The sequence below is a fragment of the Babylonia areolata genome, chromosome 8 (assembly GCF_041734735.1).
Source record: "Babylonia areolata isolate BAREFJ2019XMU chromosome 8, ASM4173473v1, whole genome shotgun sequence".
Classification (NCBI taxonomy): domain Eukaryota; kingdom Metazoa; phylum Mollusca; class Gastropoda; order Neogastropoda; family Buccinidae; genus Babylonia; species Babylonia areolata.
This window is the reverse complement of record NC_134883.1, coordinates 9783088-9797809: the sequence shown is the minus strand read 5'-3', so window position 1 is coordinate 9797809 and position 14722 is coordinate 9783088. Positions and strand designations below refer to the sequence as shown.

General features: G+C 41.0%; 1 protein-coding gene across 1 annotated transcript in view; it reads right to left on the bottom strand.

Annotated features, from left to right (window-relative positions):
• Positions 1-14722, bottom strand: part of LOC143284528 (uncharacterized) — a 41970-nt gene that overhangs the window by 11390 nt on the left and 15858 nt on the right. The window contains exons 10-15 of the mRNA XM_076591237.1: positions 14019-14081; positions 9410-9517; positions 7514-7628; positions 4985-5084; positions 3366-3437; positions 692-1371 (exon numbers count right to left, since the gene is read on the bottom strand). Of these exons, the coding sequence (XP_076447352.1) occupies positions 692-1371; positions 3366-3437; positions 4985-5084; positions 7514-7628; positions 9410-9517; positions 14019-14081 (1138 nt within the window). The remainder of the gene's footprint in view (positions 1-691; positions 1372-3365; positions 3438-4984; positions 5085-7513; positions 7629-9409; positions 9518-14018; positions 14082-14722) is intronic.

Below are 14722 nucleotides of genomic sequence, written 5' to 3'. Positions count from 1 at the left end.
GTGTGAATAACAAAGTATTTTTTCTTGAATTCCTAGGTTTTTAAAGTGTTAAGTGATGAATAATACATCATTACAAATGTTATGAAGATAATGTTTGTTTGTGACAATATCCGTCAGTGTTGTTTCTGCATACATCATACCAGACCTTTGTTTCTGCATACATCATACCAGACCTTTGTTTCTGCATACATCATACCAGACCTAACAGCAGGTCAGTCTGGACAGGAACTCATCATCTTACCATCATCATCGTCAGTCATAAACACAAACCAGGTGAACTCATCATCTTACCATCATCATCGTCAGTCATAAACACAAACCAGGTGAACTCATCATCTTACCATCACCATCGTCAGTCATAAACACAAACCAGGTGAACTCATCATCTTACCATCATCATCGTCAGTCATAAACACAAACCAGGTGAACTCATCATCTTACTATCACCATCTTCAGTCATAAACACAAACCAGGTGAACTCATCATCTTACCATCACCATCTTCAGTCATAAACACAAACCAGGTGAACTCATCATCTTACTATCACCATCTTCAGTCATAAACACAAACCAGGTGAACTCATCATCTTACCATCACCATCGTCAGTCATAAACACAAACCAGGTGAACTCATCATCTTACCATCACCATCGTCAGTCATAAACACAAACCAGGTGAACTCATCATCTTACCAACTTCAGTCTCAGGTGCTCCAAAGAATGAAAAGGAAGAACCTCCGCCAAACAAGTTCTTGAGGTTTTCTCCTTCGGTGGGAGAAAGGGTCACTGTCTTGTCTGACGACTCTTTGTCAAGGTCACCCTCTGCGTCCTCAGAGCTTGAACCTTCCTCAGCATCCTGCTCTGAGTTTTCTGAGTCAGATTCTTCCTCGGCGACTTGCTCCGAGTTTTCTGAGTCAGATTCTTCTTCAGCAACCTGCTCCGAGTTTTCTGAGTCTGATTCTGCCTCAACATCCTGCTCCGAGTTTTCCGAGTCAGATTCTTTCTTAGCGACTTGCTTTGAGTTTTCTGAGTCAGATTCTTCCTCGGCGACTTGCTCCGAGTTTTCTGAGTCAGATTCTTCTTCAGCAACCTGCTCCGAGTTTTCTGAATCTGATTCTGCCTCAACATCCTGCTCCGAGTTTTCTGAGTCAGAATCTGCCTCAGCGTCCTGCTCCGAGTGCTCAGAACCTGATTCCCCTCCATCCTCATGTTCCGAGCTCTCTGTGCCAGACTGGGCATCACTGTCGCTGACGTTGTGGTCAGGGACATCCTCTCCCTCAGTACGGTCTGCACTAACGTCGGGTTTGATGCTCTTCTGCTGCCCACTGTGGTCTGCTTTCATCATATCCAGTCCACTGCTGTCCAGTTTCTTCCTTCAGATGAAAAGCAAAATGAGGTGGTGTCAGTGCCTGTTTATATTTGTACAGTGACAGTGTGTTCTTATAACGTCAAAACCTGAACTGGTCATGAATCGAATTTGGCAGAATATGTTTTGGCAGGACTTCGTTCATCCGTTTTATTTCTAGGACAATTTCAACTGATATTTTTAAGCATGATCAGGTGGAAATTTTTTTTTTTTTTTTTTAAAAAGGTTTCATTGAAATTTCTACTAATCACATTTTTAAACACCCTTTTGGAACACAAATCACCTCCTCAACTTAAAGTCTCATATGGTGATAAAACAAAAGTGACTGCACAGCCTATAAAACTGACAAATGGAGGAAGTCTGTAAAAAAACAAAAAAAACAAAAACCAAAAGAGCTGTGGGTTATGAAATAGAACTCACTTCGATAAGAAGAGTCAACATTTCTGACCACAGGTCTTTTTTCAGGGGCAGTGGTAAATGGACAGGAAGGTCGAGGTAAAGGCATTTCATTTCATTTCATTTTCATTTTCTTTTTATCACAACAGATTTCTCTGTGGGAAATTCGGGCTGCTCTCCCCAGGGAGAGCGCGTCGCTACAGAACAGCGCCACCCATTTTCTAAAATTTTTTCCTGCGTGCAGTTTTACTTGTTTTTTCCTATTGAAGTGGATTTTTCTACAGAATTTTGCCAGGTACAACCCTTTTGTTGCCGTGAGTTCTTTTACGTGTGCTAAGTGCATGCTGCACACAGGACCTCGATTTATCGTCTCATCCGAATGACTAGTGTCCAGACCACCACTCAAGGTCTAGTGGAGGGGGAGAAAATATCGGCGGCTGAGCCGTGATTCGAACCAGCGCGCTCAGATTCTCTCGCTTCCTAGGCGGACGCGTTACCTCTAGGCCACCACTCCACAAGGTCAAAGAGAAGTTATGGGTGTGAGCAAAGTGAGTCTTATTTCTCCTCCCACAATTTTCCATTCCTCTGAAGATATCTTCATGCGTAACAATCAACAAAAATGTAACAGATCGTATACTGCATACATAGCAGTTTCATGTAAACGTGACTTTGAAAAACACATTGCAGAACATTAAAAGGAGCTGACTGGTGTGAATATCATTTGCATCTATTTGATTGTTTAAAATAACTTTATCGGTATGTTAAAAGTAGACAGAGATAGTAACCTTGTTCTTTTTCTGTGTTTCTGTCTGTCTGTCTGTCTTTTTTTAACTTCCCCCCTCCCCACTCCTCCCCCACCCCAAACCTTTTCTTCTCTCTCTCTCCTTTTCTCCTTATTCTACGTAACTGAAAGTGTGCATCGGAGATTTCTCTTTCTAACTCTTTTCTTTTTATTTTCTTTTGTTCCTTTTTCCCACCTTTTAATTACTACCAAAACAAGAGGCAAAGCCTTCAAGACTCACTTGTGCTTCATGCTTTATCCTGTAAAGGAATCATCAGGAGGTAAAAAAAAGAGATTTTAGAAATGGTTGAAAAGTGCTCTGTATTAAATATGATGGATAAGCTTGGAAGAAGAAAAAAGAAAAGAAAAGAAAAAAAAAATGTAATGTTTAAGATGAGAAAGATCAGTTTAAAGCAAATTAAGTCCCCTAGCATTAATTACAGAGTAATTTCCCTTCTTTGTGCCCATCCCAGAGGTGCAATATTGTTTAAAACAAGGTGACTGGAAAGAACTGAATTTTTCCTGTTTTTATGCCTAATTTGGTGTCAACTGACAAAGTATTTGCAGAGAAAATGTCAAAGTTAAAGTTTACCACAGACACACAGACACACACACAGGCACACACACACACAGACAACCGAACACTGGGTTAAAACATAGACTCACTTTGTTTACACAAGTGGGTCAAAAAATATCACATGCCATAAATATGACTGATATGTATGACATATATCTAAATGCTTTTGTGAGAAAAAAAAAAACCCACACAAAAAAAAAACATGTTAAGAGACCATGAAATGAAAAGGAAATCCATTCTAGCGAACCTTTTAGGTTTCACCACGAGGACATGATGGTTGTCAGCACTGTCTGGGTTGTACCTCCTCTTGCTCATGTCTCTGCACACACACACACACACACACACAAATGCACACACACAAACACATACACAAATGCACACACACACACAAATGCACACATGAACACATACACAATCACACACACACACACGCACACACAAATACATACACACACACATATACACACAGATGCACACACACACACACACGCACACAAACACATACACAATCACACACACACACACACACACACCACACAAACACCACACACACACACACTCACACACATACACAATTACACACACACAGAAACACACACACACACACACACACAAGGGTAAAAATGACTGGTCCATGGACACCGAATAGCCTCATGCACTCCAGACAGCATGCATCAAAATAAAAGGAAATTTTCTATCTAAAATTACGTTTATGTAACATACTTACCGTGACCCAATAGTGCAGACTCTGGCAGGGGTCTGACATTCCTGTCCTGTGCAAACTACTATCCGCTTATGCGGAGAAAACGAAAGTAGCTAAAGCTGATAACCACCGGAAGTAGGTAACCCCCCTGACTAGCGCCCTCTTTTCCCGGCAGTCAAAATAAACGCAAATGTCAATGTTCATGACACTCCTTGTGGCAGTTGACCAAATTAGGAGTACTCTACAGAAATGCCGTGCCTAAAAGAAAACACAAAATCTGCTGGGTTGGATCAACATTTTAACAGACAGTGATATCATTTGAAAACCATTCCAGATTTTAACCAGAGCAACTGATTTGAACACAGTATTTTTGGAGTTTGAGAATGAATGATCTGCTTCCTTTCCTGTAAAGAAAATGACTGCTTGCTTTGACTTCCTGCTCAATTCAATGCGATTTCCAATAAAAATCAACGGCACTCTACATAATGTCTTAACAATGCTAATGTACTTAACAGTGATAAATTGAAACAGCTAAGTTCCACAAAGAACAGGTTGTTAACGCCCCCTTCTAAATTACAAAGAATGGGGGAAAAAATGCCTTGAGATACAAAACAAATTTAAAACACTTCACAGATATTTTCATGGCACACACATCCACACACTTTCAAAACCGTTCAAATAATATATATTCCCTGACAGATCCCTCATAAGACACATTCTCATCAAACTTAATGAAAAATGTTCTTTCCCTCTTTCTTTTTTTAATCATACCCTGGACAACAGCTCCATCTTCAGTAATCTCAACAACAGCAGATACAGGTGATACATAACAGAATCGAAAAATTTTAAATGATTGCCACTGCAGGTTTTAATACTACTTTCTTTGATGTTCTCATGAAGTTTCTTGAATAAGGGCATTACAATCATGTCTTAAAACAGGATAGAAGAATGCAAGCCATTACTACATGAAATATGACAAGAACAAAAACCAACACATACTTACCTTTATGCTAACTTTCAATCATTCCACAAGACTACCTTCTAACCAGCCTCAGAAGTCCAGAATGTCAAAAACATGTTCAGTATTTTCTGCTTATTTACGATTCAAAAGACAATCAAGAACTCCTCCACATAAATCACACAACACCTTCATGAATACTCACTCATACACCAGTCGTTTCCTCTCCCTTGGTTTGTAGCCCAAGACCTTTTCCAAGATTTCAAGGTTCTGGCGCTTTTCCTTGGCCATTTCGTCATCTGAATCTGAGAGAAGGTAAATCGACAATCCGTCATAAACAACCAAAATCACTGACAGGAGGCTAATAGTTTTTTTTACAGATCTCTCCGGCACTCCACCAGAACAGTACAAGGATATAAAATGATGTATGGAAACAAAACACAGTCTTGTTCATAAATATCTGTGAATAAGTTCCAAGTATGTAACCATACCTATCTGTTCTTTGTTGTTGTTGTTATTGTGGTTGTTGTTGTTGTTTAGTACCCTTTATTTAGTTTCAGTACACCTGAATCACAACCCACAACAAATTTCCATTTTAGTTACCAAAAATAATATCAATAAATATATCAATGTGGATGTTCTGACCCCATTTCCCCTGCATGTAATCAACATTCAAGTCAGAGCCTCCCTTCATCTCAGTCAGCAACCATGCTAAATTACTACAGAAAAAAAGAACTTACTTCCCTGAGCAAGGAATTTAGGAAGTAACTGTCCCCCAAAACACTTCAAAACAATTCCCTGACTATCCACCTTTGGATGAACGTTAAAGTGTCAGAAAGGTATGAAGCACTGGTTAAACTGTCACACAGGACAGAACTATGGACTAAGCCTTCCTAACGCTAAAATAAAGATTAATGGAAAAAAAAAACAAAAGCACTTCAAATATTACACAAATCGGGATAAGACCAAAACTGAAGATTTGTGTCTTTATTTTCTTAAATAATGGGTGTTAATTAAAAGGAAATTTTCTTCCTAAAATTACGTTTATCTAACCGTGACCCACTAGTGCAGACTCCTGCAGGGGTCTGACATTCCTGTCCTGTGCAAACTACTATCCGCCTATGTGGAGAAAACAAAAGTAGCTACAGCCGATAACCTCCCGGAAGTAGGTAACCTCCCCTTTGCCACCCTGACTAGTGCCCTCTTTTGACGGCAGCCATCTTGACTCCTGTTCCTGTGCTCTTCATACGGCTAAGTTTTTTTTTTGTATTTTCTGTCTGTCTGTCGATTCTCTGGCATTCAACTCGACAGTTTTGTTTACAGATTTTTATCAATGCATATAGTACAAGATCACTGAGAACACAATATGACACAAAGGCATGCATTACACACACACACACACACACACAAACACAGCACACACACACACACACACACACACACACACACAAGATCACTGAGAACACAATATGACACAAAGGCATGCATTACACACACACACACACACACACACACTTGCTCACCAAACACAAACAAAAAAAAGTAATAAGAATAATAATCAACCAAGTTTGTTCTTTGCACAGGGGAAAAAAGACACAAGCTGATCCAGCTTTTCCAAAACAGAAATGGACCAATCAGCTCCTGGCACACATTCCCCTTCCCCCTCACCTGTCCTTTTTTTTTTTTTTTTTTATGCCAGTGTTTACAATGAGCCTGTGATTGCACAACTTAATTTCCATGTGGATTAATAAAGTGTTTTTGATTTGATTTGATTGATTTGACATCTTCCTCATTAAATTCTACAAACTGCATAGCTGGTCCGGACATAACCGTATCAACTTCATGGATCCTCTGTCTGAATAATGTTAACAATCAGACTGGTGATCCTACCACATTATCACTTCTTTGGTTACAGGATGAAGAATCACATCTAATCTGCTTATCCTGATACAGATAAAATACAATAAGGACACCATGGCAGGGCATGCCAACCATAGCTAAATCCCCCAAGGAGTAAACAGACTAAAGTGAATCTGCATGGCCAACCCGTTTGGTGTAAATAAGCTAACTGATTTTGCACAGCTAAACCCTCTTAAATGTAAACATGCTAAGAAGAATTTGGATGGCTAAACCTCCATAAGAGTAATTTGGCTACAACTGAAAGCCTCAAAGGAGTCAACAGACTACCAAACAGAATTTGCATGGCTAACCCCCCACAGGAATAACTAGGTTATATCTGCATGGCTTAACTCTTACTGGTGTAAATACACTGATTTTACATGGCTAAACCCCATTAGATATATAAATAGGCTAAGGTGCATGGATGGCTAAATCCCCTTAGAAGCAAACAGGCTAAACTGAATCTGCATGGCTAAACCCCCCTTTGGAGTTAACAGACTAAACAGTTTGATTGGTTAAATCCCCTTAGAAGCAAACAGGCTAAACTGAATCTGCATTGAATTTGCATTGGACTTAAACAGGCATGAACACCAGGAAAAGATATACAAACTTATCAAAACAGAGAAGTTTAATCATGAATGTATTCAGTATAAACCATGAGCTAATCACTGATAGAAAGAAAATTTTGCTTGCAAGACATTTCCAAAAGAAGAAATAGTCTGAACAATTCACATCAGTGAACTTCTCCCTCTTCTCAAATACATATACACTCACAGCCAAACACACATCTTTCAATACCAAAAAAACCAAAAAACAACATCACAGGCATCATTACCATGTTTTGGCTCATCTTCTTCCACTTCCATCGTTTCCTCGTCTTCATCTTCAGACTCAAACCGCTCATCGAAGCGGAATCTTTTGTCCATTATTTTGGACTGGAGCTCAAAAAGCTGAAAAAAGTATCACAAATTCTAAATGATATCAACCTCCCCTCTCCCCAAGATAAAGCCTCAATAACCAACCATTTCTTCAGCATGTACTGAAATAGATCAGATCTACCTCCATATGTATATGATAGTCAGTCGTGTCCGACTATGACCATCAGAACAGCAGAGGAGGCAACTGCTGTTCCAACTATTTGGGCTAGAATTTGATTATAGTGGAGAGTGTCTTGCCCAAGTACATCCCCACTCTCTGGGCCATAGGGTTTTAGGACAGTTGGCGTTGGGATGGTTCCCAAAGGCCAACTAGCCCACAAGGCTGCAGCACTAAGAGCCAGTGCAAGTTTGAGAGTCATGGTCCTTCACAAAAGACTAAGCTGTAAATGGTTTCCCACTGACTGGAGAAACCACTGATAATACAGCTCTCACTTTGCTGTTGGCCCAAATGTAAACTTATGTCAATCTGTGATATACGCCGAGTGTTGGACCTAAGCCCAGTGCTCCACATGACAGCACTGAAAATTGTCTTTTTGCTTTGTTTTTTGATGTTTTTTTTTTTTTTTTTTGGGGGGGGGGGGGTTGGGGTTGTTGTTTTTTGCAACAGTTAGACTAGAAAGCAATGGAATGATAACACTTTGAACAAGGTGAGAAAGCCCAAAAGTCTGGAGTATTAATCATTTCTTTTTCATGTGGTTAAAAAAATAATAAACGTTTCTTACTGTTATAGTTCAGTGTTGGTTATGTGTGTTTTCATGAACTGATAGCCTACTGATAACTTTTAATAAGCTGAAAACTCAAACAGGTTAACATAATCACTACACAGGAAGAGATTCATTTTTAGAGGTATGTTCATCTGGGAAGAAACCCCCCTAGCCAGGAATGAAGTAAATGAATACAATTAAGAAAAATTATATATATATATATATATATATATATATATATATATATGAATAAACAAATTCAGACAGAGCACACCCACAAACCACTCACACATAAACAGAGTGATTAGATAAAGCAAAGGTAAGGTATGGATGGGGTGGATCTTCATCTAAAATCATAACTGTGGACAGACACTAAACACACATTGATGGGCGCAATAGCCGAGTGGTTTAAGTGTTGGCCTTTCAATCTGAGGGTCCTGGGTTCAAATCACAGTAACGGCGCCTGGTGGGTAAAGGGTGGAGATTTTTCCAATCTCCCAGGTCAGCATATGTGCAGACCTGCTAGTGCCTGAACCCCCTTCGTGTGTATATGCAAGCAGAATATCAAATACGCATGTTAAAGATCCTATAACCTATGACAATGTTCGGTGGGTTATGGAGACACAAAAATACCCAGCATGCATGAACCATGACAGAGTCATCGGCAAGTCGATGTTAGTCGTGAAACGGAAAGAAGAGAAGAAGAACAAAAGAATGAACACAAACACATCATACATATATCTGTACAGTCACCCATTCAATACACATACACCATGCACACACACACACACACTCACAAACACATCATACATATATCTGTACAGTCACCCATTCAATACACATACACCATGCACACACACACACACACTCACAAACACATCATACATATATCTGTACAGTCACCCATTCAATACACATACACCATGCACACACACACACACACACACACACACACACACACTCACAAACACACACACACCATGCACACACTCACACAGTGACACACACACACACACACTCACAAACACATTGGCACACACATTGGCACACACACACACACTCTCTCTCTCTCTCTCTCACTTGTTTTACCTTTTTCCCTTTGCTCCCTTCAAACTGAGGCCGTATAGAGAAGTCGACTTCAGAATCATTGTCACTGTCAGTGCCACTGTCATCAAACAGCGACATCTTGGCAGGTTTCTGAAAACAACAAAATCAGACTGATGCAAATGCATTTTTTATAGCCCCTATTTCAAACTCATAAAACAACTTGTCTTACTCTTACCGATTTAAAAATATAACACTATATCCCTTCTAAAAAATCTTAACAAACAGCACATGTTGACATGCACACACACACACGAATAAAAGAAGAAAGAAAATAACCTGACAAAAAAAGACAAAAAAAAAGGAAAAAAGAAATCTCCACAGTCCCTCATTCAAACAGCATCTTCCATAGCTTTGAGCTACCAGCTCAGACATGTTTCCCTAATAGCTAAAAAAAACCAAAAAAAAACCCTCTTTCACAACCAAAGCAAAAGTAATTCTACAAAGTTATTTTACTTGGGAAAAAAAAAGCTTCACAAACATACTAATCCTATTTCCTTAATATACAAAAAAGATTTTTCTAGAGAAACTTAAGAACAATTTCATACTGCAAATAGGCAACATCCCCTCTTTGTCTGAGCTCACCCGTTCAAGATATGCTATATATATATCGTTTCTGAAGATATACAGAAATGCCTTAATCACCGGTATAGGAGTTAGCGAGAAACTCAAAGCAGAAGAGTTCAAGATTGAATTGAGGAACAAGTTCAGTGTGCTTTCCCAACTCCCAGAGGACTCAATAGAAGAACATTGGCACAGCCTTCGAGAGACCTGGACAACAACTTGCAAAACAGTCCTGGGCAAGAAAACGAGGAAGCACAAAGAGTGGCTATCAACAGACACCTGGACACTCATCACTGAGAGGAAGCATTTGAAAGACCGGATCAACTGCACGCAAGATCAAGCCGAGAGACATGAGCTACAAGCACAGTACTGGGAGGCGAACCGACAAGTAAAGCGAGGTGCGAGAAAAGATAAAAGAACCTACATCGAGGAACTGACAGCAGAAGCTGAGAGTGCAGCAGGTCAGCGGAACATGAAGCGCCTGTATGAGATCACCAGGACACTCTCCGGGAAAAACAGCAACCCAAGCCGGCCCGTCAAGGACAAAGACGGAAACACCATCCTTGGCGAAGAACAGCAGAGAACAAGATGGGCGGAGCATTTCAAAGAAACGCTCAACCGACCAGCACCACCCGCCCCACCAGACATCCCGCCACCTACCAAGCTCCTCGACATCAACACCAACCCTCCCAGCAAGACCGAGATCGTCAAGGCCATCAAGTCCCTCAAGTCAGGAAAGGCAGCCGGCCCAGATGGAATTCCACCTGAAGCTCTGAAGGCCGACATCCAGACTTCAACTGAGATGCTGCACCCTCTCCTTTGCAAGATCTGGGAACAGGAGCGAGTGCCAAAAGACTGGAAAAGAGGACATCTTGTAAAGCTGCCAAAGAAAGGGGACCTTTCATCCTGCAACAGCTGGCGGGGAATCATGCTGTTGTCTATTCCGGGCAAGGTACTGAGCAGAATCATTCTTGAGAGACTGAAGAACGCTTTGGACAAGACACTTCGGGACGAACAAGCAGGCTTCCGACAAGATCGCTCGTGCACGGATCACATTGCAACCATGCGCATCATCATCGAGCAGTCCCTGGAGTGGCAGACCCCCCTGTACACAGTGTTTGTCGACTTTCAAAAAGCTTTTGACAGTATCGACCGAGATGTCATCTGGAGACTGATGTACCACTATGGATTTCCACCAAAGTTTGTAACCATCATCCATGTACGAAGACGCCACCTGTCAAGTGATCCACGACGGGAAACTGACGGAACCTTTCAGTGTGCAAACCGGCGTCCGTCAGGGTTGTTTGCTCTCACCGACCATTTTCCTGATGGTGGTTGACTGGGTCATGAGGCAGTCTACAGCAGATCGGAGGACAGGCATCCAGTGGACTTTCACTAAACAGCTGGAGGACCTAGACTTCGCAGATGACATAAGTCTTCTCTCCCACAGGCAGCAAGATGCGCAGGAGAAACTATGTCGTGTGGCAGAAGAAGCTGAGAAGACTGGACTCCAAATCAACATTGGGAAAACAGAGGTCATGAGGGTCAACAACAAGAAGCAAGATCCAGTGCAACTACATCAAGAGAACATCAAGGAGGTTGACAAGTTTGTCTACTTAGGCAGTGTTGTCAGCAAAGACGGGGGGACGGACGAAGACATCAAGAGCCGTATCAACAAAGCAAGACACGCCTTCAACACCCTTCGACCAATCTGGAGATCGACAGCCCTCTCAATCCGCAACAAGATCCGGATTTTTAACACCGACGTGAAGTCGGTTCTACTCTATGGCTCAGAGACGTGGAGAGTGACAAAGACCAGCACCCACAAGCTTCAGACATTCACCAACAGATGTCTAAGAAACATCCTGAACATCAGATGGCCAGAGGTTGTCTCCAATGAAGAACTTTGGAACATGGCAAAACAGACCCCACTGGAGACGGAAATCAAGAAACGGAAATGGGGATGGATAGGCCACACACTACGCAAGCCTGCAACAAACATCACAAGACAGGCTCTTGATTGGAACCCACAGGGGAAAAGGAAAGTTGGGCGTCCGAAGCAGACCTGGCGGAGAAGCATTGAGGCAGAGACAAGGGCGGCCGGAATGACGTGGGCCGAACTGAAGAGGACCAGCCAGAGCCGGGTGCGTTGGAGGAGTGTTGTTGCGGCCCTATGTTCCCCACGGAATCAAGAGGAATAAGTCAAGTAAGTCAATAGGAGTTAGCAACCCAACTGGAAGAAATGGTCGGCTGATGCTGGTTAAACAATGTACCATTACCTGTTTCGATTTTCATATTAGAACTAAGTCTTATTATTTCAGATTCTTGAACAAAAGGTACCTGGTGTTCAAAAACTAATTGCCTTTAAAACTCCCACACCCGCTCTAAAAAGGGGGAGGGGGAAAAAAGCCCTACCAACTAACCAAACACCGAGCAACTAAACTCTCTTCACTGAGACAACAGATGTTCTGTAAACTTCACTAGTTTCCATGTCATGTCCAACATGAACAGACTCCCCTGAGGAAAAAAACTTCCATTCATTCCGGTATCAAACACATAACTATGGTGTTTCAACTAAATGAACAAAAGAGCAAATGTTAGTACGTCCTAGTAGTAGCGACAAGCGCAACAGCCAAGTGGTTAACTCACTCAGTACAGTCAGTCCTCTCTTCTCCTCTACACGGACCCCTCGGATGTCCAGTGGGTGTCTGAATGACCCAACCTTTAGCTTCCGTCGTCAGAATTGTGGTATTCTTTGTCAACATTCACCTCTTCAGTATAAGAGCCTTCCGCTTGCAATATTTTGGTGATAGTAATTGGGGTGAAACGCTGTTAACGTCGTCTCTTTCGCCGTTCGTATGGAAAGAGTTAAAGCATTGGACTTTCAGTCTGAGGGTCCCACATCAAATACGCATGTTAAAGATCCTGTAATCCATGTCAGAGTTTGGTGGGTTACGGAAACAAAAACATATCCGGCATGTAACCCCACCCCCAACCTTCAAAAATGAAGAATGACTGCATGAATGGTGGAGATAAAAAATGGTCATACACGTAAAGGCCCACTCGTGTATAAGGATGAACGTGGGAGTCGCAGCTCACAAACAAAAAAGAAAAGTACATCCTAGTAACTCAGACATACTATTTCAAAATTCAGGTAATGGAAAACACTCAGTACTTCATATCAACGACTATCAAAACAGACATTATGATGTAAGAAAGCTCATAAAGTCTCCAGAGATAACATCATGTACAGAATGACTTGACTTAACTCACTCGGGACGACAAGTTTTCTCCCTTGCTTTTCCCCACAGACGGCCCATTTGTAAGCGTTTGGAAAAAAATTACAAAAAATACAAAATACTGTGTATGAAAATGAAACTTTCAGAACTGGTTTATTACGTGTTGAGCTATTACATATAAAAAAAAATCAAATTTCTCATCTTATTTTTACAGTTTTGCCATATGTAGAAAATACTGCCAATTTTTCACCCCGAATCACCATACCCATGCTCGCTTTCTGCATTAAATTCGCTTTCTTCTTCGTCATCATCCACCTCTTCAGTGTCCGACCCTTCAGTTTGTTGCATTTCAAGTACTTCGGCAACCCTAAAACGTTGCCGTCACTGCCTTGTTCGCTTCACAACATTCTGCGAAGAGCCCGCTTTGCAAACAGGCTGGCACACGAGCAGACAACCGGTCAGAGACTTTGTCAGCTTGTGTGCGAGACGGGCCACACATCCCAGGCTGACCAATCATACTGTTCGATTGTGGAGTGACCCAGAATAGCGCACTCTGCTTGGCTAATCACAAAATCATGTGTACAGCGCATGATGGAATTTTACTTTCGGAGAATGCTATTCCATTCCTTCGTCCGAATCTCAATACGTTTTGTGTAGGAATGCGTGAGCATTCCTTCGTCCGGAGAGAGTTAAAACTGCAAGTCTGTGATGTCTTTCATAGTTTCAACCCTTTTTTTCTTTTTTTTTTTCTGTACAAGTAAAAATAAAAACCAACACAGCAAAAGTTTTACCATGTTTGCTGGCTCATCTTCTGCCTCCGAGTCTGAGAACTTGATGCGAGTGGATCCAGTTCCCTGAGACAACACACACGAAAATGTAAGAGAATCAAAAGAAAAAACAATATGACTACACTACATCATACATAAACTTCAGCAAACATTTTACATGACAGAAATCCTGTTTCAGTTTCAGTTTCAGTAGCTCAAGGAGGCGTCACTGCGTTCGGACAAATCCATATACGCTACACCACATCTGCCAAGCAGATGCCTGACCAGCAGCGTAACCCAACGCGCTTAGTCAGGCCTTGAGAAAAAAAAAAAAGATAAATACATAAAAAAAAGAACTACTACTACTAATAATAATATGTATCAGGCGCAAAAACTTGAAGTCAACTATAAGCGTACAAAATAAAATAAAATAAAATAAATAAATATATAAATAAATAAATGAATAAATAATAATAATATAAAGTCACAGAAATACAGTATAACATACTACAGGAGAAAAATGACAAACTTATTCACACTATTCTGTACATCTACAGTTTCTGAAACCAACTGCACTACAAAAGGAACTAAAAGTCATGTTTTCTAGAAACCATATTAAGATTTCATAAAAATAGATTCAGTGGGTTCTAAGCTACAACATTCTAAATACACTAAAAAAAACATATAACTAACTTACCATTTTCAAAACCAAGAGTGAACTACATGGT